General features: G+C 39.8%; 1 protein-coding gene across 3 annotated transcripts in view; it reads left to right on the top strand.

Moving 5' to 3' along the window:
- The window catches only part of ZEB2 (zinc finger E-box binding homeobox 2), a 173979-nt gene that overhangs the window by 125338 nt on the left and 22999 nt on the right, over positions 1–25642 (top strand). For 2 of the 3 annotated variants that reach the window (XM_081167605.1, XM_081167604.1), the window contains exons 4-9: positions 2126–2197; positions 11261–11449; positions 12183–12397; positions 14842–14950; positions 18988–20960; positions 24820–25000. In XM_081167605.1, coding sequence (XP_081023731.1) covers positions 2126–2197; positions 11261–11449; positions 12183–12397; positions 14842–14950; positions 18988–20960; positions 24820–25000 — 2739 coding nt within the window. The remainder of the gene's footprint in view (positions 1–2125; positions 2198–11260; positions 11450–12182; positions 12398–14841; positions 14951–18987; positions 20961–24819; positions 25001–25642) is intronic. The other variant, XM_081167606.1, reaches the window with a different exon arrangement.

Below are 25642 nucleotides of genomic sequence, written 5' to 3'. Positions count from 1 at the left end.
TGCTCCTCACCTTCTTCCTTGCAACAGTTGTTGCAGAAATTGATTGATGTTGTACCATTTTATATCCACGTCAAACTCTCTATTTTGGGGTGGGGACCCAAACTAACAATCCCAACAATAAACATTTTCAGTGCTTTTTTCCTAGAAAAATAGGTGTTGGTACTCACTATGAAGTTGCTACAGTAAGTGCCACACTTTTTAACAACTAAAAAAAGAGGTGCTGGTACTGCAAACCCATGAGTAGCCCCTGGGAAAAAGCACTGAGCATTTTTAAGTTCCATGTACCAGGAATTCAGTCATTATCCCTAGACTGCCTAACCAGATAATGTCTGCTTAGGTCCGTTTTTGGATTTACCCATTTACAAGTTCCACTTCTTTGTCATATTACTTAGAAAAAATGTTTTAGACCTCATTTATTCCCTGTTCACACATAGCATTCTAGTCCCATATTGCCATTCTCCTTACCAGCAGACATATGGATACAGAATTCAGACGTGGAAGATAATTGAGTCAAGACATACCAGGAGAGTTAGTTTTATGCATTCTGTTTTGCAATGATTTGGAGATGGGAATTATTTTAGAATAATACCATCCTGGAATTTACCTGCCAGCTGGAGACACATTATACACAGCTGACAACGTAACCTGAAGACCTGCTGTGCTATTACTGTGCTTGTATTATAGATACATATTTTGATGCAGATATTACCACATCAGAATAATTTCAAGAGGGTGTCTCGTAATGCTAGTGGCAAAGTTGTAGTTACCCTCCCATTCTGAAACTCAACACATTCTACATCTTCCCTGAATGTAGTGGTTGATGATGTAGTAAAATAACCATTTTTTTCGTCTTGTTCACTGACAAATTGCTGAAGCCATTGGTCCAAGAACCATTTAATATTGTAACTTTTGGTGTCACCTTTTTCATCCTTGGGAATAATTACTTCACATGATCAATGCAACCATCAGCTGCAAAAAAATTTCTAGAATGGGGGAAAGTTCATGAAACTGCTGCAGCTAAAACCCAGGAGCTATCAGTTTACACATCATATTGTTTATTATGATTCCTGAGAGTGATTGAAGTAGAGCAAGAAGCAGAGTTATCCCAAGTTAACAACAGGCAAGAGCAAAGTAAGTTCAAAACAATCTTTTGAAAGTGTAGGCTGAAAAACATATTTATTTTTATCCCACCCTTAAAAGAGCTCAGACTCAGAGCAATACACTTGCCTCTTCTTCCCCCCTTCCCACATGTGGCATCTGTGAGGTAGGTTAGACTGAAAGGCTGACCCAAAGTCATCAAGTGACCTTCATGGCCAAAAGGAAATTTGAACCTAGGTGCCCCCAGTTATATTCTAGCCACATTACCACGCCAGCTGTACAAATTACCCATTAAGAATTTTCTCGTATTTGCTGCCATTTCAGGTAACATCCCTGTGCCTCCTTTAAGTGAATAGTTCAGGTAGGGGAGGAAATGTTGGACCACTGTCCCAGGGATCAGCACATTGGTGTCTAAAGCCACAGGTATTCCTTGTTATTTATAGGATTTTAAGTAATTAACTCAGGGCCAGGTCTCTTATAGGAAGCTGCCTTATATACCAAGTCACAGACTGTTGACACTGCCTGGCAGCTGCTCTCGAGGGTTTCAGACAGGGCCTTCCCCAACCTTAAACCTGGTGATGCTGGGGATTAAACCTGGTACTTTCTTCATGCAAAACATTTGCTCTACAACTGGGCTTTGGTTCTTTCTTTGGCATGTGATTGCCTGGAGAAACTGAACTGCGGGAATAACACTTCTTAGGATACCTTTTGTCAAACACTCAGGCCACAAGAAGGGCGGCCGCATCTCTTAACAATCCAGCTAATGCTTGTATTTGTCCGCACAAATGTATACCCAGTAACAACAGGGGCTGCTCACATGGAGGAAGCCCATATTGTCCAGACCAGTCCTTAGAATTCAGATTACATGATCAAATTCATGAAACAGCCTGAACAAAGCCATTGTGCTGAGATTTACAAGCGGGGTGTTCTGTGCTTTTGTTGAAAGAATCATCCTTGTTGCTGCCATTTGCTTGCTGTTTTAGTAAGGCTATTCTGTCCACTGAAAATGTCCATTCCTGTATTACAGAAGAAATGAAGGAAGAGTATGACACCATGGGGCCTGAAGCTGCAATTCAGACCACTGGAAACAACGGAACAGGTAAGGGCAGACCTATACAAACTTCTCTAGTTTCCTATTGCCTTTGATTATTTTCGTTTGTTTTGCAAACTGAAAGAATAAGCCAGGTACACTAGTTCACTTTTCTAGATGAAAGTTTGAGATATTCCTAATTACATGTACATTTCCCTGATTGTTTCACTTTGATACAAACCATTGATGCAGCCTTGATCCCACTGCAGTTTCTGGGAACATTTCTGCGGAGATCTGTGTGACTAGGATAGTTTCTTTTGTGTTTGATGAAAAGTATATTTTCCTGCCTCCATCTATCCCTCATTTAATGTGACAGCATCCTTGGGAGTTAATAGATTCCAGCACTGTAAAGAGTGGTCTTTTCCCCCCATACAGGTGATTATGCTGGAGTTTAATGTAGCTGGAATTTTCTTGTGACAGGATCTGTACAAATATCTTTATAATCATAATGGGTGCACTTTTTGTATCAATACCAAACCCACATGTTTTATTGGGTGCATACTTCAGACCACTGAAACTTTTTTTTCACTTTCCTTAACTAATTCTTCACTCCTCTTCTCAGAAATCTACCGTGTGTAGATGAAAAGAAAGTAACACTGATACAAAAGATGCATTGTTTCTAAGCCATCTCTTTAATGCTTTGCTGAAACCTCCAGAATAAAATGGGTTTTTCTCCAATCATGATAGTTCAGTGTGTTCAAGCTGCTTTCCATTTGATTAATGGGACTGGTTTCTTTATAGGTAGCCTACAGTTGTAGGACTGTCTCAGCCATTCCTCCTTGTGAGGGATACCTGTATTTGGCAAAGTTCTGTCCATGGTCCTAGCATTAAGAACCTGATACAGTTCTGAGCTATAAAGATGTCGCAAACATGCCTGGCCAGTGAGGAAAGACAGAGCACCTTAACTTTGTGAAAATGGAAGCAAAGGAACTTTTTCCAGTGAGACAAGACCATTATTCCATATTCTCCTTACTGTAGTTTCCATCCTAAATAAGCTGTTTTCATGTTCCATTATGATATTTGATTCTTAGTGCCCACTAGCAATGCTGTTAAGTAGGGTGGCACCCAAATGCTACAAGGATTTTATTACTCACACATCTCTAATGCTGGTACACACCCACATGTTCTTATTAGACATCGCAACAAACTGACTTGCCTAATTCTTATGGGGGAAAATAATGGAAAAATTAATCCGTGTTGGTGTGTGAGTGCATGTGTTTCTATCTTTTGTATATTAGTCTTATATACTGACGGGTAATCCATAAAGTAAAATGAGGTCACATTTTCATTAGTTATATATTACAAAGAGGAACATCAAAACATCTATACTGTACTGAAAAATTATTTTTTATTCTTCTCGGGATTTAATGGTGTGTAGCAAGGCCAAGGACAGGCCCAGTTAACACCATGTACTGGCAACAGTATGATCCCACTCCACTCACAACCTTTTAAAGAGCCTTGTAGATGTCACAAAGTGCCGTAAATTCTCCAACACTGAGCCCCAGAGATTCTTGTCCCGGAGGGCAGCCCCCCAATAGGCAAATTGGTAAGAATCAAATCACTAAAGCTATGGAGGGCAGGCTGTCTGTCTTTCATATACACTACCACAATCTCATATAGCATGATCAACCATTTTCTCCTCCCTACAAACCTCACAACACCCAAAGTCAATCCTCATAGCCCTGCATAAATGTAGAGCTTAATGCCTAGCCAAAATTTGGAACAGTACAACTTGTCTCTGCCACCCTTTCAGTGTCAAAAATTGAAAATCTTCCAATGGTGGACACCTGGAGAGTACCTTCCTACCTATAGAATACCTTACAACCTGTAGAACCCACCTGCGACTGTCTTTGCCATTCACCTAACAAGGCCCATTTAACTCAACTTCCGAAAAGGACAGTGGCAGCAGAAGATCAGTGTCCCTCTGCCCTCAAACCCCTAAAATATTTTGTTTCTCAGTCATTATTTTTCTTTTTTAAAAAAAGCAAAAAAATGTGGTAATGTATCATTAGTAATATTATATTTTAAAAGGTTTACATTCAGAAGTAAAGTTGGCTATTTATATTAAGGTTCATGGTAAAGACTTCTTAAGAGTCTCATCTTAAGAGTTTCACACCATGCTTCCAACACTTCCATGTGGTCTCAGCGCCACATTTCAGTGGTTCAGATGCATGGATAATTTCCATGCCAGTACCAGCTGCCATTAGCATCATCCGCTGTAAGTGGAAACTGTAATGTTTGAATCCTATCTAACTGCATTCCTAGTAAATTAGGCCACAATGTTTACTGAGACTTTCAGTTTGAGTGGTGGGTACCAATGCACATCCAGCAGAGAGAGCAGATTTCAGTATTTTGTATCTCAGCCTACAGGAAATAAAAAAGATTTCTATCAGATTCCAGTTGTAATTCCGTCTCACCAGGTGTTCCACAAGACTATTAATGCTGGCATTGGTACCAGTAAGAGAGTGGCTTCTGGAGTCTGAGAATCTGTCTACTTAAAAACTAGGCTGATACTACAAGAATATTTCGCATACAACCACAAAATGGTGGTGATGATTCATAATCAGGGCCAGTTAGACCAAATTTGAGCAATTAATTTCGTGTACTTTCACACACTTCAGCCCAGCATGGCTTTGAAACTTTTCATCCTTATAGGTGTTTTGAGGAAATGGATGAATGCATTCCCTGTAGATAAACAAAATCTGCTTACCCTTACCCAGTAAGAGCCGCAGACAAATACGTTTTGCTGAGACTGCATTTTTTAAAAAAAAGGTAGGAAAAGAGTTCTCTGCAAAGAAAAACAGAAGTAAAAGTTGGCAAGTTGAAAGGACTGATCGCTTTGAGACTCTAATCTGCATGTACCAATGAGGACCTGCCACTTCCTGCTTAATGAAGGCTGTGGTTTTATTAGCTTTGTTGCCGATTAGGAGCAGCTATCTCCATCTTACAGCAAGAGTTCCCACAAGAAATAACTGGCCTCCTATGCTCTCAAGTGTCTCCTTTAAATATCTCTTTTCCTTAGTGTGGTTTATGCTCATATGATGTTATGCTACCTCAGGCTTTAAGGAGTCCCTGCCCTAGTCCTTAATTAAAACAAGACTTCCTTAGTGAGGTCACTCACTCTACATCTTCCTAAAAAGCTTGACTCACAGATGGGAGTGTGATTTCTGTTTGTAATTTAAATTCACTAGGAATCAATGTGTGAGGCTATAGGCATAGAAATCATGCAGAGGGCATATAAGGGGAAATTCTCTGTCCTTTCAAGATACATTAGTTGTGGTGGGGGGTGGGGGTAAGAGCAAGGGATGGTCACAAGAATTTGTGCTAGCTTTGGCTGGTTTTCCAACCACAATGTTTCCTGATGAAGTTAGACCTTGCCACAGTTAATGACGTAGTTACCTCCAGATTAGAGTATAATGTGCTTTGCACGGGGCTGTCCTTGAAAAGTGTCTGGAAACTTCAGCTGGTGCAAAATGCTCATGCGGAATGGAGCAGAGCAGTCAGAACATATTAATGCCTGTTTTGTGTGATACATACTAATTGCCAGTTTGTTTCTGGGCTTGATTCAAGGTGCCGGTTTTCATCTTCGGTTGGGGAGGGCGGGATATAAATAAAATTTTATTATTATGATTTATTATCTTCAAAGGCCTAAACAGCTGGGACCTGGGCATCTTCCTTGTCTCATGCTCTGTTCCACATCGGAAGCCTTGCTCCAGATTCCTTGCCTCCAGGAGCAGGGCCTTTTCTGCACTGGCACTCATTTTGTGGTGTGCCCTTCTGAGATGTGTCTATTTTATGAATTATTTTCCCTTATTGACTTTTTTTCTTGATTTGCCATGTTATCACTATGATAGTTGGTATATGAATTATTCCGTTTTGAGGAGTCACATCCCATAATATATTGCATGATGTTTTAATTTGTAAGCTACTTGAATTTCTTTCCTTTTTTTTAGTGGGAAAAATGTGAGGTATAAAGTTTTAAGTAAAATTCATTTGCAGTCATATTTTGTTTGTTTGTAACACTGATCAATTATTCTAATGATGGCCAAATTCTTGTCAGTAACATAAGAGAAATTTTGAATTGCCTGATCTGCATTCAGATGGCACTTGATATTTATATTAATCTTTAATACATAATCACACTGTTAACGTTGTTTCAGTTAAGGATCTGTCAGCTCCCCAGCAAATCCCGTTGTTTTAAAGGTTTATAACTTAGACATAAACATTTGCCTTAGCTCCTGAATTCCTTTAATGCACAGGGAAACTGAATAATGCACCTCAGAAATATTTAGTATCAAAGGAGACAATTATAGCCTCCTGTGCAAAACTAGCATTCAAAACTGTTTGTAGGCCTGTTTGAGAAAGCTGACCAACCGTCTGTAGGATCTAGTATATTACTAGGAGCAAAGGAAGAATTAACTTTAGGTAGTGACCATAATGGTATGTTTGAGATAATAGTGACAAAAGCAGCAGCTTTTAATAAGCCTCATTCCAATTTGTGTTTTAATGCTGTAAAAAATTCTGGAACCGTTATTCTAAACAGTTATGTTCGGCTATAAGCTTGCAATGCTTGAGTAATGTTCCTATGGTCTGAACTGGTTTAAGTAGTTTTACAATATGGCCATTGCCCCAGAGATGGACTTCTGGCAAGAACACCAACCACAATATTTTCCTGTTCAATTTGCTGTCTACCGTTTTCAGTCTTCCTGCTATAACTCCCTACTTTCCAGCAGAAACCAATTATAATTTATATGAACATTTTTCCGGATATTTCTTCCATATCGCTGTCAATATTCTACCCAGTAATTCACAACTCACCTCCAATCCAAACTATATATTCATTTTTTTCAATACCATCTCCCCTATTTAACCAGAATGTTTCTTTCCTTAAGAAAATATGTTTTGAAACATTAGAAGAAGACATATACTTCAGGAATACAGTGGTGCCTCCCAAGACGAAAATAATTGGTTCCGTGAGTCTTTTCGTCTTGCAATGTTTTTCGTCTTGCAAAGCACGGTCCGTCGCAACTGCGCCTCTTCAAGCGGCTTTAAGAAAAAAGCGCAAGACGTTTTCGTCTTGCGAAGCAAGCCCATAGGGAAATTTGTCTAGCGAAGCAACGCAAAACTGAAAAACCCTTTCGTCTAGCGAGTTTTTCGTCTTGCGAGGCATTCGTCTTGCGGGGCACCACTGTATATAATGATAGATAGCCAGCACAACAAAAAAAGCTATTTGACTTGCCCAGGCACACCCGAGTTTATTTCCATTAAATGTATATCAACACTGAAAAAAGACAGTGTTTGGCAATACAAGAACCTGATATTCACAGATTTCAACATGCTGAATGGTCTTTATCATTCACTCTCTATTCCACAGCCACTCTCAGTGTGACTGATGGCTACCTGAATATGGCTGGGATCCAATCATTACTTCAGTCACATACCCAGCGAATTAGAGGAGACAGTGGTAGTTGTATAGGCGTTAAAGCACACACAAACAGGCCCAAAGAAAGACAGAAATCCAGCAGATAGAAGAGAGCATGGGAAAAGGCCACAGGAAAGGCATTCTAATGAAAATATAAAAATTGATTTGGTCCTATATTCCGAAGCACATGGCAAAATGGTAGGTGGTTTCTGCAAAATTCAGAGCAAACTTTATCCTCTCTGTAGGCTTCCTACATCTGGCAAACTGGTCACCATCTTGATGGGCAGGGCCAGTTTTGCTTGCATGGAAGTTTGTAGAAAATATGACTGCTACTTCTAGGAAAGTAACAAAAGATTTCAACACACGGTTTTCTTTATGCTTCTCCTGAGAGGCCTGAGCAGAGCTTTAGGCTCCTGTTCTAGGCTGGCTGGACCCCTGGACAGGAATCTTCCTCTTGCATAGACACACTACAGCTTTGTTTCACAAGCCCCTTTGAACTATTGAAAGCTGTTTTTAAAACTTCTTTCTGCTTCAAAAGTGCATTGACCTGCATTAGGAGAAGCGGCGGCTGTTCCAGGGTCACAGTGGTGCAGTCAGAGCAGGACTTGGGAACAGACATCAAGAATGAGGCAGAACACCGAGTAGAAGCAGGGTTGCATTACCATAAGGGAAGGGTAATCCCATTAAGTCCAGAGTCTAATGTTACCTAACTGTGCCACTGAAACACAAGTCAAAAATGTCCTTGCATGTGCAAAACTAGGTGTGAGGACATTTGGATTCTGGACAACATATGACATAGTTAAGGGGTAAATATCTAAGGATCTGTTTTATGTTTTGTTTTGTTATGTTTTTCATATAATTCTCTTAAACTCACTGCCAAGGGCATATGGTAGTGACCCAAAGTATGAATAGCATCATAAAAGAACTAAGGTATTTAGGTACTGGAACGCAGGTGGTGCTGTGGGGGACACGGGTGGCGCTGTGGTCTAAACCACTGAGCCTCTTGGGCTTGCTAATCTGAAGGTCGGCAGTTTGAATCCCCATGACAGGATGAGGTCCCATTGCTCGGTCCCAGCTCCCGCCAACCTAGCAGTTCAAAAGTATGGCAGTGCAAGTAGATAAATAGATACCAACACGGCGGGAAGGTAAGCGGCATTTCCGTGCACTGCTCTGGTTTCGGTGATCTGTTGCACCAGAAGCGGCTTAGTCATGCTGGCCACATGACCCGGAAAAACTGTCTGCAGACAAACACCAGTTCCTTCGGCCTGTAAAATGAGATGAGCGCCTCAACCCCAGAGTCGTCTGCGACTGGCCTTAACTGTCAGGGGTCCTTTACCTTTTTAGCTAGGTAGCTAGCTGGTCAGGGCATGCCGCTTCCTAATAATATCTCTGTCCCTCCCACTCCCCCAGTAGTATTCTGAAGTTTGACCTCTAGTTTCATGAGCCATTTCAGAACTTTATAAATATGGGAGCACCTGTTTTCAGGGCTATCACTAAACACCCTTCTTCTGTTGATCCTTATTTTTGCCTATCTAGTTCATTCATCTTTATCATGACCTATTTCTGAGGAAGAGAGAGAGAGAGAGAGAGAGAGAGAGAGAGAGAGAGAGAGAGAGAGTGAGTGTTTAACTTGAGCTCAGCAGGTTGTGCATTGAAGAAAGATGTTGCATATTGACAGGAACTGGAACATTTTTATTAACAACATCTATGAGGCTATTGCCAGAATTGCTTCCTTCTGTAAATGATATTAAGGCATCTCCTGGGATTTAGTAGTTTCAAACTATATGTTTTACTGGACCATTTCCCTCCCTTGCAGAATTAGGTATTTCCTTTAGATTTTGTAATAAAATGATTTTTCCATAACCTATCTTTGTACATAAAATACTGTAAGATTTTACTATGAAGCAAACAGAGGTGTGAGTTGATTTTATGCTAGCACCATTGACCACCTATGGCACCATAATGGATTTTCTCCTTTATCTGTTGCCTTGAGGCAAAGATGCTAAATATTTCAGTAACCCTGTGTGTTGGTTTCCTCCCACAGTCTAAGTTACAATGATGTAAATCTAGTGCTTCTGTCACTCTATAATTATCAATCCAACCCCATTGATTTTAGGGTAGATACTGCTGATTTATGCTGTTGTAAGAGGGAGCAGAATCAACTTGATCTCTATTTTGGTTGCTTTATGAGAGAAAATATTTTAATCATCTTGGTGCTGAGTTTGTAACCTGACCTACTCAAATAAATGTATCAAAGTCTGAATACGTATGGACAGTAAAAAGTGAGTGTCAGTAAAAGTCTTAAACTGTATGTGTGCTGAAGAGGTACTTTTCAATACACAATTGAAATCACAATTCAAAAGCTGTTTTAGCTATAATTCTGCTCTGAGTTTACATGCTTAAGTCCCTTTGACATTGGTGGTCTTAAACAAACATACTGAGCAATGGATTGAATGTGAGGTCTCCTATACATTTGGATTAATACTTTTCTACAATATCATAGGCTTTACTGAATTATTCCTGCATCTAATGTTCAGAAAGGAAGGAAGGAAAATGATTAATTTTAGCAAGAGGATGCTTTGTGGTTCAGAGGATTTTCCCCCCATGGACATTGCACAAGCAAAAGAACAACAACAAATTTTATGTTTTAATGAGAGAGAAAAATGAAAACTTCACTGTTTTTAGGGCCTACCTCACATAATTGTGTTCCAGAACTAAATAGTAATGTTTGTAAAATCATTCCAACATCACATTATTTGAGTAACAATGGTTCCTTTTTAAGGTGGTTGGGGGAGAGGTTGTTGCTTCTCCAAGAATGCTATGTATTTCAGAGAAAAGACATTGGGCTAGAATCCTGACCAGGTTCAGAATTCTAGTTTCCTGATCAGAAAGATGTCCATTAGCCTATATGCAAGCTTGCTTATCATACTCCCTGTTATTCTTATGGTCTTCCTTATCCCAATGCCCAATAACCAGCACTGAAAAAAAATATATATTTCTGTATCCATGAAATAGTGTCAGACAGTAGTCTCAGAGACCAAAGCACAGAAGGTTTGGCAGATGATCTATAGCAATCTCCTGATATATAATAAGGATTTATAACCTCCAAATCCAAACCATAGGGTTTGAGGGGATCCAAAAGTAGGCTAATTCCTTAGTCCACCTATCATGAAGTTCAGATAACAATATAAGACTGTGGTCTCAGAGTACCAAAGGACAGAGATTAGAATTGCTCCCACTGGTTGCAATTTATTTCAGGAATCGTTTTTGTAAGATATCATTGAATTACACCAGAATTCCAAAATGCACGAAAAGTCTAAAATGTTGCCTTTTCAGATTCTGTGCACAGACAGCATACAATATTGCACCCCTCCCTTTTTTATGAGGAAAGGAGGAGGGCACATGCATTGGCTTCTGCCATCTTTCATTAATAAATGGTGTCATCAGTGACTTTGCCAAATGTATTCTCTTACAAAATCACCAGCCAGTGATTTTATTGGCAGGAGAAATGAGCTAGGTGGAAGTATGGGTAGCCACAGGATTAGGCTCATAAAGTAAATGTACACCATCTTCAATACCACTGTGTAGACAAACATATAAATCCTTCACAAAACTATTTCTCTCTCCCCCCCATCCCTTTTCTATTATAGTTAAGAATGCAAATTGCACGTCGGACTTTGAGGAATATTTTGCTAAGAGGAAAGTGGATGAAGGAGATGGACACTCAGTCAGTATAGCGGAGTACCTACAACGCAGTGATACAGCCATTATTTACCCGGAAGCCCCCGAGGAACTGTCTCGTCTTGGCACTCCAGAGGCCAATGGGCAAGAAGAAAATGGTGAGGATGGAATTCATTTTTAGCCACTCTTCTGACCTCTTGCAGCTGTTGCAATTATAAATGCACTACATGCCTGGGTGTTTACCTTAAAATTGAAGAACAGCTGCAGAAGCATGGAATTTCATGAGCAAAGATGGGACTGTAATTTCAGCATATTGTGATTGCTTTTTTAGTCAGCAAATTGAGACTCTTCTGTAGGTGAAATAAATAGCAGGGACAATTAAGGGTTATGTTTTTAAAGGAGCAGCGTCCTTGCTCTAATTTTAGTTTTGGAATGATTGAATTTTTTTACAGGACAAATTGAGGATTACTAACTGATTCTGTTAAGTCCTTAATAAGTAATTGAAAAAGCATCCGTGAAGATGGAACTAGATGGTGTTGTGTTTGGAGACAACAGACTAGTAATTAAGTGCACAGCATCAATAAATCAGAGCAAAAAAAAAAAAACCCAACATTTTCTGCCCCATCCTCCCCCCACCCACAAGCTATTGTAGTCTCACAATAAGCCAGACGAAAGTTTTGAATTAATTTTCTTATGATTCATACAAGTTTGCCCTGAGCGTGTAAAAAGTGATTGATGTGGTTTTGCAAGCAAGGTAGATATCACGGATATTCCACTCTAGGCAGATTGCAGTGATTCTTGTCAATCCATCCTGGGCAATAAGCCCATTAACTGCCATTGATTTACTGACCTTTTGGCCTGCTTCTTTCTCTCACATCTCTTGGGCTACAGACCTGCCACCTGGAACTCCAGATGCTTTTGCCCAACTGCTGACCTGCCCCTACTGTGACCGGGGCTACAAGCGCTTGACATCACTGAAGGAGCACATCAAGTACCGCCATGAGAAGAACGAAGAGAACTTCCCTTGCCCTCTTTGCAACTACACATTCGCTTACCGCACCCAGCTCGAGCGGCATATGGTGACGCACAAGCCAGGGACAGATCAGGTGGGGGGGCTTGTTTTAAGTGATTTCTTTCTATAATAACCCCTTAGAGAAATGATATTGCTTTGATTGGCAATCATTATTAATTTTTCATGGCATTTTGAAGATGCAGATCTTTTAATGGTAATAGCTTTAATTGAGGCCTAAATGATTTTTTGATGGTCTCTTCTAATATGATTTAATAGTCTTATGTTCACGATCGAATGAGTGTGTTAATTTCTAATTTAGAAATTTTATTTGCACTTTAACTTGACTTTAGTTTCATTTTTTTATGTTCCTCAAAATGTGAATGAAATTGTGGCATTTTAATTATACATTATTAAACATCTCAGCAATTTTATCTCCATTTTTCACCTAGTTTTGCACTGCATTTCCCCCCACATAGGATCTCAAAGACATCTCAGGAATCTGCTAGTCTTATTTTCTGTCATTCGTTACTTTTTATGGAGCCCTGTATCTGTTTTTCATGCAGTTCATACGAATAGGTTCATATTTTTTAGTTAATCTTGTTGCGTGTATCTGTGTGCTTTATGGCTGTTCTAATAACATGTGATCACTTTAGGAATACACTATTCCTGAAATCTACACATCCCAGCAGCAAATCTCCTGTAAATCAAAATGATTCCTTGATGCATTAGATTTAATCAAATTGAATGTGTCTTTTGAATTCCTGCTTAAAACTTCTATAATGACGTGTTGCAATTGAAATCCAAATGGCAGGTCTTAAACTGCATTCCATCCCATTACTATGAGAATGATACCAATAGTTTTTATTCTAAAGAATGAGAAGTCATACTGATTTAGATTTATCATGACAGGCATTTTTTCAATAAAAGACGTGCTTAATTAAACAAACATGTATCATGCTCACCTTCTAATCAAGCAGTTTGGTAATTAGTTCACTGTTTCTCACTTGATCTCTGTAATCGATAAAATACAATTCTGACAGGATTTATCATAACATTTCATTTTAAAGAGCAAAGCGAGTTGTTAATCTGTAACTTTCCCCCCTTCCTGACAAAATGGGAGGCAAGAGTGGCTTTTCCTCTCCTTCCCTATTGCTTTTGACTATCAAAACACTACTGGGAGGGGAGGGGGGCGTGTGGCTGGATATTTATCCAGAATAACTGCCTTAAATTTCACATGCAAGAGTGTGATTGTGCTGGCGCATTACGAATGGTAGCTTTGGTGTTGAAAAGTCCCCTCATTTGCTCATGGCATTTACAATTAGTAAATTAAAATGATTGTATCATATTAACAGTGGCACAACTAAAGTTTATAGTAGTCCTCTGAGGGCTGTGGGGGGAGACAAAGCAGCTGTTGCTGTTTGTTTATGCAACTCAGCAACATATGAGCACTGGTCCCTCAATGGCGCTCCGCGGGCTGGGCTCTGCTTGATCTTTGAAGGTTGCTGCTGTTTGAACAACCCTCCCTGTGTCCCATGTAACACCATCTGTCTCACTAGGAATGTGGGAAGATTCAGCACACCCTAGCAGTTGTCATACCGTTTCTGTGCTGTCTTTTCTGCAATAGGCTTTTGTGTCATTGCTGCTTGGGAGAAAAGGGGGAGTGGGTGGGGGGAGGCTGACCTCCTACCTTGAACATCCAGACTAGATGACTGCAGCTTTTTTTTCTTCCCCCTTTTTAAAATCAGAATTCAAAGTCACAGCACTTTTCTCACTTGTTCAGAAAGGTCAGCTGTGTTTGATCCTATCTTTATGCTGCTTTTTAACTCGTCCTTTCTGCCAACTTTTCCTTCTTGTTTTTGCCCCTGCTCCTTAGCATTGCTCTGAAGGAGGGGGGGGGGAGAACCAGTTTAATTCTCTGATCAGGATTTTCCCTCCCAGCAGTGACCGCCTCTTGCATTTGATAAAACAAAGCTTGCTTATCATCACAATGCTAAAGGGTTCAGAAGCACTGCAAATATATATTTTAAAAAAAATAAACACTGCAAGTTGCAAATTGACAATATGATCAGCTAAGAATATTAAAAGCCTCAATTTCTTTAAAAAGTTAACAAATCCATTCCTTGCAGCACTGCATGCCTTAATATATTGTGCTGCCGATGAAAGACTTAAGAAATAATTCCAAAGCAAATGCTCGAAGTGAATTCAGATTTCCTTCAGGTTTACTGCCAACATTTTGATTTTTATGGCAGCACTGATGAGGCAAATAAATGTGCATGCAGATCTTTTAGGCTGACAGATAAATACAAAACGGCTTTAATTAATTTTTTTCTTAAAAGGAAACCTCTCTCTCTCTCTTTCTACACACACATGCGCGCGCGCACACACACACACATAGATATACACACATATAGATACTGATATATTTGTATATAAAATTCATGCTGCTAATACACACACACAGAGAGAGACAAATTCATACCTCTACATATACAGATATCTATTTGCATAAAATTCATGCTGGTGTCTTTACTCTCCCAGCACCAAATGCTGACCCAAGGAGCAGGCAATCGTAAGTTCAAGTGCACAGAGTGTGGCAAGGCCTTCAAGTACAAGCACCATCTGAAGGAACACCTGCGAATCCACAGTGGTGAGTAGCTGAGGTGCCAGGGTTCTCATTTGCATTTTGTTTAATTAGCCGAGTTTTTGGGTGTGTTTTTTTTAAAAAACGCTTAGTATCTTCACCATTTTGTTTAGAGCCGCCAAGATACTTTGTAAATGATTTCTGACTCATCCTCATTTTTCATGCTATTCAGAAACAAATAAGAAACCAGCACCACAAGTTTCCATAGAAGATTTTCCAAATAGCAGAATGTATTACCTGATTAATTAATTAAGTTCTAAATTGCTTTCCTGGAGCTATTTCTACTCAGAGGAATTCTAGGAATTCCTAGCCATTTGGCTCTTAAGTTTTCTTATTTGTGATACACTTGCCCAAAAAAACAAAAACAAGGAACCTTAAACATGAACAAGACCAACACCCACAATCCAGCAGCAATAAACAAATTAAGCTTGCTTACTTGGAATGGCTGCCTCATTCATATTATTTTATCACACTTGCATCTCATCCTTCCTCCAAGGAGTTCACAGCAACTGTTTAGGCCATGGGCAGGCAAACTAAGGCCCTGGGGCCGGATCTGGCCCAATCGCCATCTAAATCTGGCCCATGGACGGTCTGGGAATAGTGTGTTTTTACATGAGTAGAATGTGTCCTTTAAAATGCATCTCTGGGTTATTTGTGGGGCATAGGAATTCATTCATTTTTACCCCAAAATGTAGTCTGGCCCCCCACAAGGTCTGAGGGACAGTGGAACGGCCCCCTGCTGAAAAAGTTTGCTGACATCTGGTTTAGCCTCCCAAGCACCCTGCATGATAAGTTGAGCTGAGAGATAGTGACATGGCATCACACTTGGTGAGCTTCATAGCTTCTTCATACACTGTACTTTTAAGTACCTGTAAAACATTCGGCAAAATCCAGTGTCAGGTGAGCAGAATTAAGTTTGTGCAACAAAACTTCCTCTTCCTCTTACTCCCCGCCTCCCCAGTTGTGTGAGTGGACATCTATACCATCACAGCTGGATATCACAACAAGCAACAAAACATTCAGGTATCTTTGCCAGAGATCTCAGATTGGCCACAGCTTCCCAATAAAGATGCACTTAATAGCCAACATGAGATTGTTGCCACATAATGTGTGAAGTGGCCTGTCTGACCTCAAAGTTGTGTTGTCCACATCCAATCTGAACACACAAGCCACTTTATATATCCATTTACAATATTTATACCCTGCCCTTCTGGCCTGCATCGGCTATCACATCAATTAAAAATATAATTTTGTGTTCCTAATTCAATCCCCTTCGTTGAAATAAATAGCCTCTGCTGAGTGCATTAAGTCATTCAGTTACACATGACAGCGAGAAAATAGGGCAACACTTTGCCTTATATTTGGAACTTGTCAATATTTGAATAATAATATTTAGAGTTCTCCTCCAACTAAAAGTCTTCACCCTTTGATGCAGACATTGTGAGTAAAGCTGTTAATGCTGGTCAAGTATTCAAAGACTTTGATTTATTCAAATAAATTGGAAGGTAAATCAGAAAAGCTAAAAAATAGTCTGAATAAGTTTCTGTAATTATACACTCTTCATAAGTTTTTTTTTAAAAAAGTATATTCTGCTTATATATAATAATTCTAATGTTTAAGCTATCTAATCTGCAGGCATGTAAAATCTCGCAGTGAACTTTGTTTTTTGTTTAGTAGATCAGCATTTGCAAACCTTGGGTACAATCTCAAAGTTAAGCACTTCTAAACTCCATTGATTTGAGCTGAAGGGATTTAAGCTTATGTTTAATGCTCCAACTGAAGTTTAATATGTTTAATGCTCAACTCAGCTGTAATAGCAAACCACAGTTTCCCACTATAATAACTAGCTGCAGTGAACTTTGGGCTTATGTACATCACCTCTTCTCTCCTCCTCTTTCACATTCACCCACTAAATCTGTTCTGTGAGTTCCCCCAGCCCCCCTGGAGCAAATTTGGGGGTGGCAGGGGGCACATGTGGAAGAACGAGAGGGGGATGTCTTGTTCCATTTGAGAAGTTAATTAACTTAATACAAGCCCAGGAATTGGGGGGTAGATTCAAGCATGAGACAGAGAGTGGGAAAACTGCCTTTATATTTTGTGTAGCCAATGCAGATCATGACTCAAGGGTTATCCATCACAGGAGAGGGGAGAGTTCACATCCTTCAAAGACTAGTGGCTACTGAACTCAAGTAGACTCATTCCAAAGTAGCAAGAAACGGCAAAGAGACAGCAATGGGTTCGCACACTCCCTCCTCCTAACCTTCATTTTTTATTTTTCCCCATTCCCTGGTTCAATTGTAAACAATATTTTGTCATGTCACCTGAACGGGGAAAGCTCGCCAAACCTAAATCAGAAACTCAGTTCAAACCATGGTTTTCCATTCTGCTTTGGAGGCAAAGTATGGTTTGCACAAACCATAACTTGCCTGATTTGGACAATCATGGCTAACTGTGCTATGGACAGAGGGAGGGAAACAGAGCCTTAACAGGAGTCAAGAGAGCAGAAGCAGGGGGAATGGGAGCACATGAGCCCAAAATTCATTCACAGATGCCAAAAGCTTAGTTAAAATTATCTGCCCCCGCCTTAGGGTAAAACCTAAAAATATATGTACACAGATTCAGAAAGTGGTTGAAGCACTGCTTTAGGCTGGAAATGAGAGTAGAGGAGGAATAAAAAACATAAGAACAGCCCTGCTGGATCAGACCAATTGCCCACCTAGTCCAGGATCCTGTTCTCACAGTGACCAACCAGAAACCTATGGGGAGCCTGAAGCAAGACCGGTGTGCTTCAATGCCCTTTCCAGAAATACATGTCTCCTGTTCTATGGCCATTATCCATGTAGATCCTCTAGAACTAAACCATTAAAAGCTAATAAGCAAGTATGAGTGAACTTTCATAATTTATTCTAAAACTTAATTTTTTAAAAAAAGTTCTGATGAAAATTCACCACCATTTTAGTGTGAATTTCTCTCAGTGTACACATTTTTTACAGTAATTCCCCCATAAACAATGTATTTGTTATTTCCACCAATATATGCATTTTTACGCACACTTTCCATATGCATTTTTGTACACATTGCTTTGCTAGAGAACTGCATTGCAAAATTTGGAGAAGTGCAAATTTTAATGAGTCACTGTGTTTCTGTTCAACATATTGTTTTGGATAATGTATATTTGCATTAAATTTGCATTAAAATGTGAACTGGGTCATATTTGTCCCCCATTTACTATGCCAACTGATTCACACAAAATTATGCTACTGTTGTAACTGCATGTTGCCTGGGTCCTTATTAAAAGCCGTGGCAAAATCCTTCTGCTATCTGAATTTAGATACTGCAAACCCTGTGCATTACATGTAAGTTTTCAGCTGTATTCCTTTACATAGTACAGTACAGTACGCTCCCTGTTTCCCTTGTAAAGACATCTATAGCTTTCAACAAAATTCCAGTTACAGATAGGTAGCCATGTTGGTCTGCCATAGTCAAAATAAAAAAATCCCTTCCAGTAGCACCTTAAAGACCAACTAAGTTAGTTCTTGGTATGAGCTTTCGTGTGCATGCACACTTCTTCAGATACACTGAAACAGAAGCTGGCAGATCCATGAGTCTCAGCTATCTGCCAATCTCCCATTCCCACCACCCTTCTAAGTAATACCCCTCCCCACCTTCTCACTATATAGAAGGATCTGCCAACTTCTGTTTCAGTGTATCTGAAGAAGTGTGCATGCACACGAAAGCTCATACCAAGAACTAACTTAGTTGGTCTTTAAGGTGCTACTGGAAGGGATTTTTTTATTTCAACAAAATGTGAGCCATCAGTAAAAGCTAGGGAGCATCACAGAATGAGAAGGAATCTTGCATGCAGCTAATTGTAGATTGACTAGTTTGCATTGTTTCCAGTCACAAAAGCCTAAACATAACTTGGAAGGAAGGAGAAAAATGCAGCAAAGTGAAAAAAGTGAAATGTGCTGACACAGTAAATGGTCTAAAGAACTGGTCTATTTGTGAGTTATTAAAAATTAATTTTTAAAAATTAATTGCAGGTGAAAAGCCCTATGAGTGTCCAAACTGCAAGAAGCGTTTCTCCCATTCTGGCTCGTATAGTTCACACATCAGCAGCAAGAAATGCATTGGCTTAATCTCTGTAAATGGTCGAATGAGAAACAATATCAAGACGGGTTCTTCTCCTAATTCTGTATCTTCTTCACCTACTAATTCAGCCATTACACAACTGAGAAACAAGCTGGAGAATGGAAAACCACCTAGTATGTCTGAGCAATCAGGCTTACTGAAAATCAAAACGGAACCACTAGATTTCAATGAATATAAAGTTCTGATGGCAACCCATGGGTTCACTGGTGCTAATCCTTTCATGAATGGCAGACTTGGTGCAACCAGCCCAATAGGAGTTCATACTTCCACGCAAAGTCCAATGCAGCACTTAGGGGTAGGGATGGATGCATCTTTACTTGGATTCCCAGCAATAGGCAGCAATTTAAGTGAGGTGCAGAAAGTCCTACAGATTGTGGACAACACTGTTTCCAGGCAGAAAATGGACTGCAGCGCTGAAGAAATCTCCAAGCTGAAAGGTTACCACATGAAGGACCCATGTTCTCAACCTGAGGAACAAGGCGTTACTTCTCCTGGTATTCCACCTGTGGGTCTTCCAGTAGTCAGTCATAATGGTGCCACTAAAAGTATTATTGACTACACATTAGAAAAGGTCAATGAAGCCAAAGCTTGTCTCCAGAGTTTAACTACAGACTCAAGGAGACAGCTCAACAACATTAAGAAAGAAAAGCTACGCACCCTAATAGATCTGGTAACTGAAGACAAAATGATAGACAACCATAATATACCTACTCCATTTTCATGCCAGTTCTGTAAAGAAAGCTTTCCTGGTCCCATTCCCCTTCATCAGCATGAACGTTACCTGTGTAAGATGAACGAAGAAATCAAGGCAGTCCTCCAACCTCACGAAAACATGGCTCCTAGCAAACCAGGAGTGTTTGTCGATAAGCAAGCTCTCCTCCTGTCATCAGTACTTTCTGAGAAAGGAATGACTAGCCCCATCAATCCATACAAGGACCATATGTCTGTACTTAAAGCATATTTTGCTATGAATATGGAACCCACCTCTGATGAACTACTGAAAATTTCCATTGCCGTTGGCCTTCCTCAGGAATTTGTGAAGGAATGGTTCGAACAAAGAAAAGTCTACCAGTACTCAACTTCCAGGTCACCATCGCTGGAAAGGAACAGTGCCAAGGTGGTGCTGGCTGCCACCAACAACACTCCCACTAAAGACTCTTTGTCAGCCAGATCCCCTATAAAGCCTGTGGACTCTATAACATCACCGTCTATAGCTGAACTTCATAATAGCGTTACTAACTGTGATACCCCTCTCAGGCTAACGAAACCTACTCACTTTACCAATATTAAACCAGTTGATAAATTGGACCACTCCAGGAGCAATACTCCTTCTCCATTAAATCTTTCTTCTACATCTTCTAAAAACTCCCATAGTAGTTCTTACACTCCAAACAGTTTCTCCTCTGAGGAGCTTCAGGCTGAGCCTTTGGACTTGTCATTACCAAAACAAATGAAGGAACCCAAAAGTATTATAGCCACAAAGAACAAAACAAAATCCAATAGTGTAAACGTAGACCACAACAGTGTTTCTTCGTCATCTGAAACCTCAGATGAGCCCCTGAACTTGACTTTTATCAAGAAAGAATTTTCTAATTCAAATAGTTTGGATAAAAGCACTAATCCATTATTTGGTATGAGCCCTTTTAGTGCCAAACCTTTGTACACCACACTTCCGCCACAGAGCGCATTTCCCCCAGCCACTTTTATGCCACCAGTTCAGACCAGTATTCCTGGGCTACGACCATACCCAGGAATAGATCAAATGAGCTTCCTACCACATATGGCCTATACTTATCCAACTGGAGCAGCTACGTTTGCTGACATGCAGCAAAGGCGAAAGTACCAGCGGAAGCAAGGTTTTCAGGTAAATATCTTGCTTATTTCAGAAGGTTACAGTTGTATACATCATTCCCATGTACTGTTTCATGACGTAAAACACCCTAAGGGTAAATCAGCTCAAACATTCCATTTTAAAAGGAGACATGAGGAAATGAAACTATGTAAACATGGCCAAGGTGGACAAACTTGGAATGTTCAACTGCAGTTGAACATTTCCTGCCCATTACTGTTACATTACCTGCCCATAAGAATATAAAAAGTAGTTTCAAGGGGTCAGCATCATCCATTCACCTCTAAGCGAATACAATCAGCTACAGTCCCCATGCAATGGGAAAATGCTTCTGCTTTACCCTGAGAAAGGTTAAGATTAGTACTCTTAAAGAAAAGGCTGTTGATACAATTCATATTCATGACCATCCTAGTATAAGTACCGATGAGATACATGAAGCGCTGGGAGAGTCCCCCAGCCTGTGGCTTCTTTGGCACTGGCACACTGTGGTTTAGGTAGTTTCCTTGCCACTGTAACCCTAAGAGATTCTCAGAAATCACATGGAAATGATAATGCAGCCATAAGCTGTTTATAATATGTTCCAACTAATCTTTACAAAGCTATAAAAAGGATTATGAAGATCCCCAAGCCAGACTTGTTTTCATCTCACCTGTTCCATTTTCCTCACCGATCCATTCTCCACCCCATCCCTTGGACTATTGTTGAGAAGACTCTAAAAATATAGTGTCTGTTGGTTTTTATCTTCATAAAAGGTTCTCTCAGTCCACTTTTGGGCTGATGTGGACCTATGAAGCTGCCTTATACTAAGTCAAACCATCGGCCCACCGAGCCCATTAAGGTTTACTCTAAATGTTGGTGGCTTTTCAGGGTTTTAGGCAGAGGTTTTACCCATCATCTGCTACCAGATCCTTATTTTAAAAAACTGGAGTTGCCGGGGATTGAACTTGGAAGCTTTTGCATTAAAGGCATGTGCTTTGAGCTATGGCCCAATGTAGGTGAGTTCAAACTTTTAGGAACTCTCCCAACTGCAAGAAAAAAATAAATAAATAAAAATTGACATCTGTCCACTTAAATATAGCAAAGGATTTTATCCACAGGAAACATGCGTAGTGTGTAGGAATTGTGTATATATAATACATCTACAGTTTGTCAGACAGCGATTAACTGATTATAGTTGATTTTTAAAAACATCTGTGGACATTCCCATATGACCTATTAGGTTCCATTAGTAATTTTACCAACTAGTAAATGTTTTATATTTTCAAATGTGAAAATCAGGTATGGTTTAATGTTACAGGCAGTAATCCCTCTCTGCACAATAGGAGCATAAATAGCACGGTACCTCCATAACAGCTGTTCCACTATTCCAATTTACAGTACATCTGCCCTCTTTGTAAACGTATTTAAGCCTATTTAATCTTCTCTAATATTAATTAGTAAAAACCTAGTCTAAGAAACTGAACTGTCTGATAGCAAATGGAAATGTACGTTATCATGCAAGTTTGCACTCTCTTTGGATCAAGACAAAATAAATATCAAGAAATTTAATAATTTACTGATCCACATTCATTACTGCTTAATGCTGAAGGCTGTTTTAACATAGATACAGCATTGATAAAAAGTGTTATTAATATTCCCTATTTCAAATTACAAAATTAAATATAAAAATATAGCTCAAGGCCTTTAGAGAGGAGACATACATTTCAGTGGATTGCATAATAATATTTTGTGCCTAAATATAAACTTCATTTTGAAGCCTTTCTAACACTTATAGTCTGGTATTTTGAAAGAAAAGCTCTGTCATTGTTGCTTGTACCTAGTGGTTTGTGACTGTGTGTGTGTTATTTTTGGGTTTTGTTTTTGTTTTACAACCTCCTATTATTATGAACACAATGCACTTTGGAATTTTAAGCATACTGACCAAGAAGTAAGTCCTATTGAACTCAGCAAGGCTTATTTCTAATAAAACATGCACAGAAGTGCACTGCAAGCTACAAATTCTGCAAAGACTACAACCTTAAAAACTACCATAATCTTGCTTTCTTTTCCTTGAGCAGTAGACACACATACTAGTTTCATATTGCTCTTGTTCCCAAGTGGCTTATGGTGTGAAGGGCTATTGGAGGAGGGAGCCTGTTCGAGAAATACAAGTTTCAACCCTACAGAGTATGTGGAGCTATTTGTTAATAAGTTATCTATACAGGATTTTACACAAAGATAAAGCTGTGTTTGCACATTTATTTTAGGTTTGCGACACACTATGACATTCTGTAACTTCCAGTTACTTTGCAGTATTATCCTAAAAGTTGAATAGATGTTAGAGCAGCTTCAGATACTGCTGTTTTAACCTCGAAATGCTTATACGTCAAAGTACTTAACCTCAGAATATTTATAAAGCAAAAGTTGCCCGCTATCTTGTCACCGAAGCCTTCCTTTCAAATTCTGTGTACAACCTTGTCCATGTTGTTAGCCAGATTCCACATGATAAGCTGTAGGCCAGAGTGCACACATCCATAGCATGTTTTTTGTTTATTAAATGATATGTCCTACATTTTTAGAGCAGCTATAGATATGGGGACGATAGGAAATACAAGTGCTGTTTTCTTGCATCTCTGTATCATTCAAAACAGAATGTCCATATCCTCCACTCTCATTGTCCTCAGAAAACATGAATCCTTGAATTTGCTTGTGTAACTCTGAGAAGTGAAGGTGAGGGAATTATGAAACGGAAGAATGCGGCACTCGCACTTCCTGTGCCCCTCACAGTTATGTCCAAAAGTGCTTATGTGGTGCGATCTTGTGCATGCCTGCTGAGGAATTAAGTCCCATTGAGTTCAATGAGACTTACTCCCAGGTAAGTATGTATAGGATTGCAGCCTTAATTTTGGGGTGATGGGTTCGGTCATGCATGACCTCCTGGAACTGAAAGCTGGCACAAATTTGGATATGACTTGAACAAATTAAGTAATGTGAGCAGGAGTTCCATCAAAACACGCTGGCATCTGTGATCCTGTGGAAAGTGGTTACATCATATTCTGATCACACCAGTGCTTTCCACAGGGATGAAATCACAAAGAACTATGTGGAGCTGACTCTGGTTGTTGTCATGTTCCCTGACTTGGTAATGGTATAAGTAGCCATTTGGCCATCTGTTCTCTTCCATTGCATAGATATAGCATTTCATAACAACATTTCAGGAGCAGCCATCAGTACTACACACTGTTAGTTCATACCCTCCCTCAGCATGGGGAGAGACTGAGCACATGATAGCCTGTAAAAGGGTTCAGATTGCTTATACAGTCACAATTTTGCCAGCTTCTGCCTTTTCTGTTATGCTTTGGGTGCCCATGCCAATTGAGACTGAAACTATATTTTTAGTGATACAGGGCAGCAGGTACAAATGCATCTGCCACAATGAAGACACCATGTCTCCTTGTAATGATTATTTATCCCCATGTTGTGACATCGCCATGTTGCGCACTTCCCCAAGCCCATCAGCCAGGGATGTGCAGAGACAGCAGAAAACAAACAACATTAAGACACCACAGATGTTATAGGAGATATTGAGAGAATATGTTTTTGTGGCAGCCCCGTGTCATCAGATGATTTTTCAGACTCCACGTGGCATCCTAAACATACTCTGTTGGGTGCCAGCTCTGGACATATGTGTTTTGCACTACTCACGTAAGACTTAATGGGATAAAAAGTTGAGTGCGAGCCAATGGGGCTGCTTATTGTAACTCAGGGTGCTTACCTGGTTACGGATGAAACTAAATATAGTAACTAACATACTATAGGAACGCAGGATATTGTATAACATCACAGAACAAGGGAAGGAAACATGTTTTACATAAACCATTTGGTTGCATCACAGGGAGAATTGCTTGATGGAACTCCGGATTACATGTCAGGTCTTGATGACATGACAGACTCCGACTCCTGCCTGTCCCGAAAGAAGATCAAGAAGACAGAAAGTGGCATGTACGCATGTGACTTATGTGACAAGACATTCCAGAAAAGCAGTTCCCTTCTGCGACACAAATATGAGCACACAGGTACGAATGGCTATGGCGTGTAGAGACAAGCTTTCTTGCATGTGGTACTTTTCATAATATTTAATGAGTACACTTGTGCAACATAAGATGCAACATATGCTTAAGGCATTCAACAAGGAAGAAATTGTGTGCTTTGTTTGGTTCAGTATGACTCCCCCCCCCCCACTTCTTCACATGTTAAATTTGTACTCTTTTGTTTGTACAATTCCTTTCATCCCTGACCACTGGTCCTGCTAGCAAAGGTTGATGGGAGTTGTAGTCCAGAAACAGCTGGAGACCAAGTTTGGGAAACCCCTGTTAGCCCATAAACATCTATGTAAGGGGGTGGGGGGCTAACAATAGCTAAATCTCTTGCACCTGTGATTAAACACCTATATTGCTATTTAAAGGCCTGATCAAAATACATTAAAGCTTACCTTTTGGGCTGCCTCTCTAAATATGTATATATGAGAATTAATACACATGAAAATGCTAGTCCAGTTGAACCAAGAATGAACCTGAGTTTGTACAGTATGTACGGTATATACCGTACATACTGATGATCTGTACAGTGAAGTGGAGCATCGTCACGGAATTTTTGGTCTGGAAATGCCTGAAGCTTATCTACACCTTCCTTGCACGCTTAACAAGTTATCCTTTTAT

This window comes from Podarcis bocagei (genome assembly GCF_964188305.1).
Source record: "Podarcis bocagei genome assembly, chromosome: 1".
In the NCBI taxonomy this organism is placed as follows: domain Eukaryota; kingdom Metazoa; phylum Chordata; class Lepidosauria; order Squamata; family Lacertidae; genus Podarcis; species Podarcis bocagei.
Note: the sequence above shows the minus strand (reverse complement) of the source record. Positions and strands in the feature narration are given on the sequence as shown.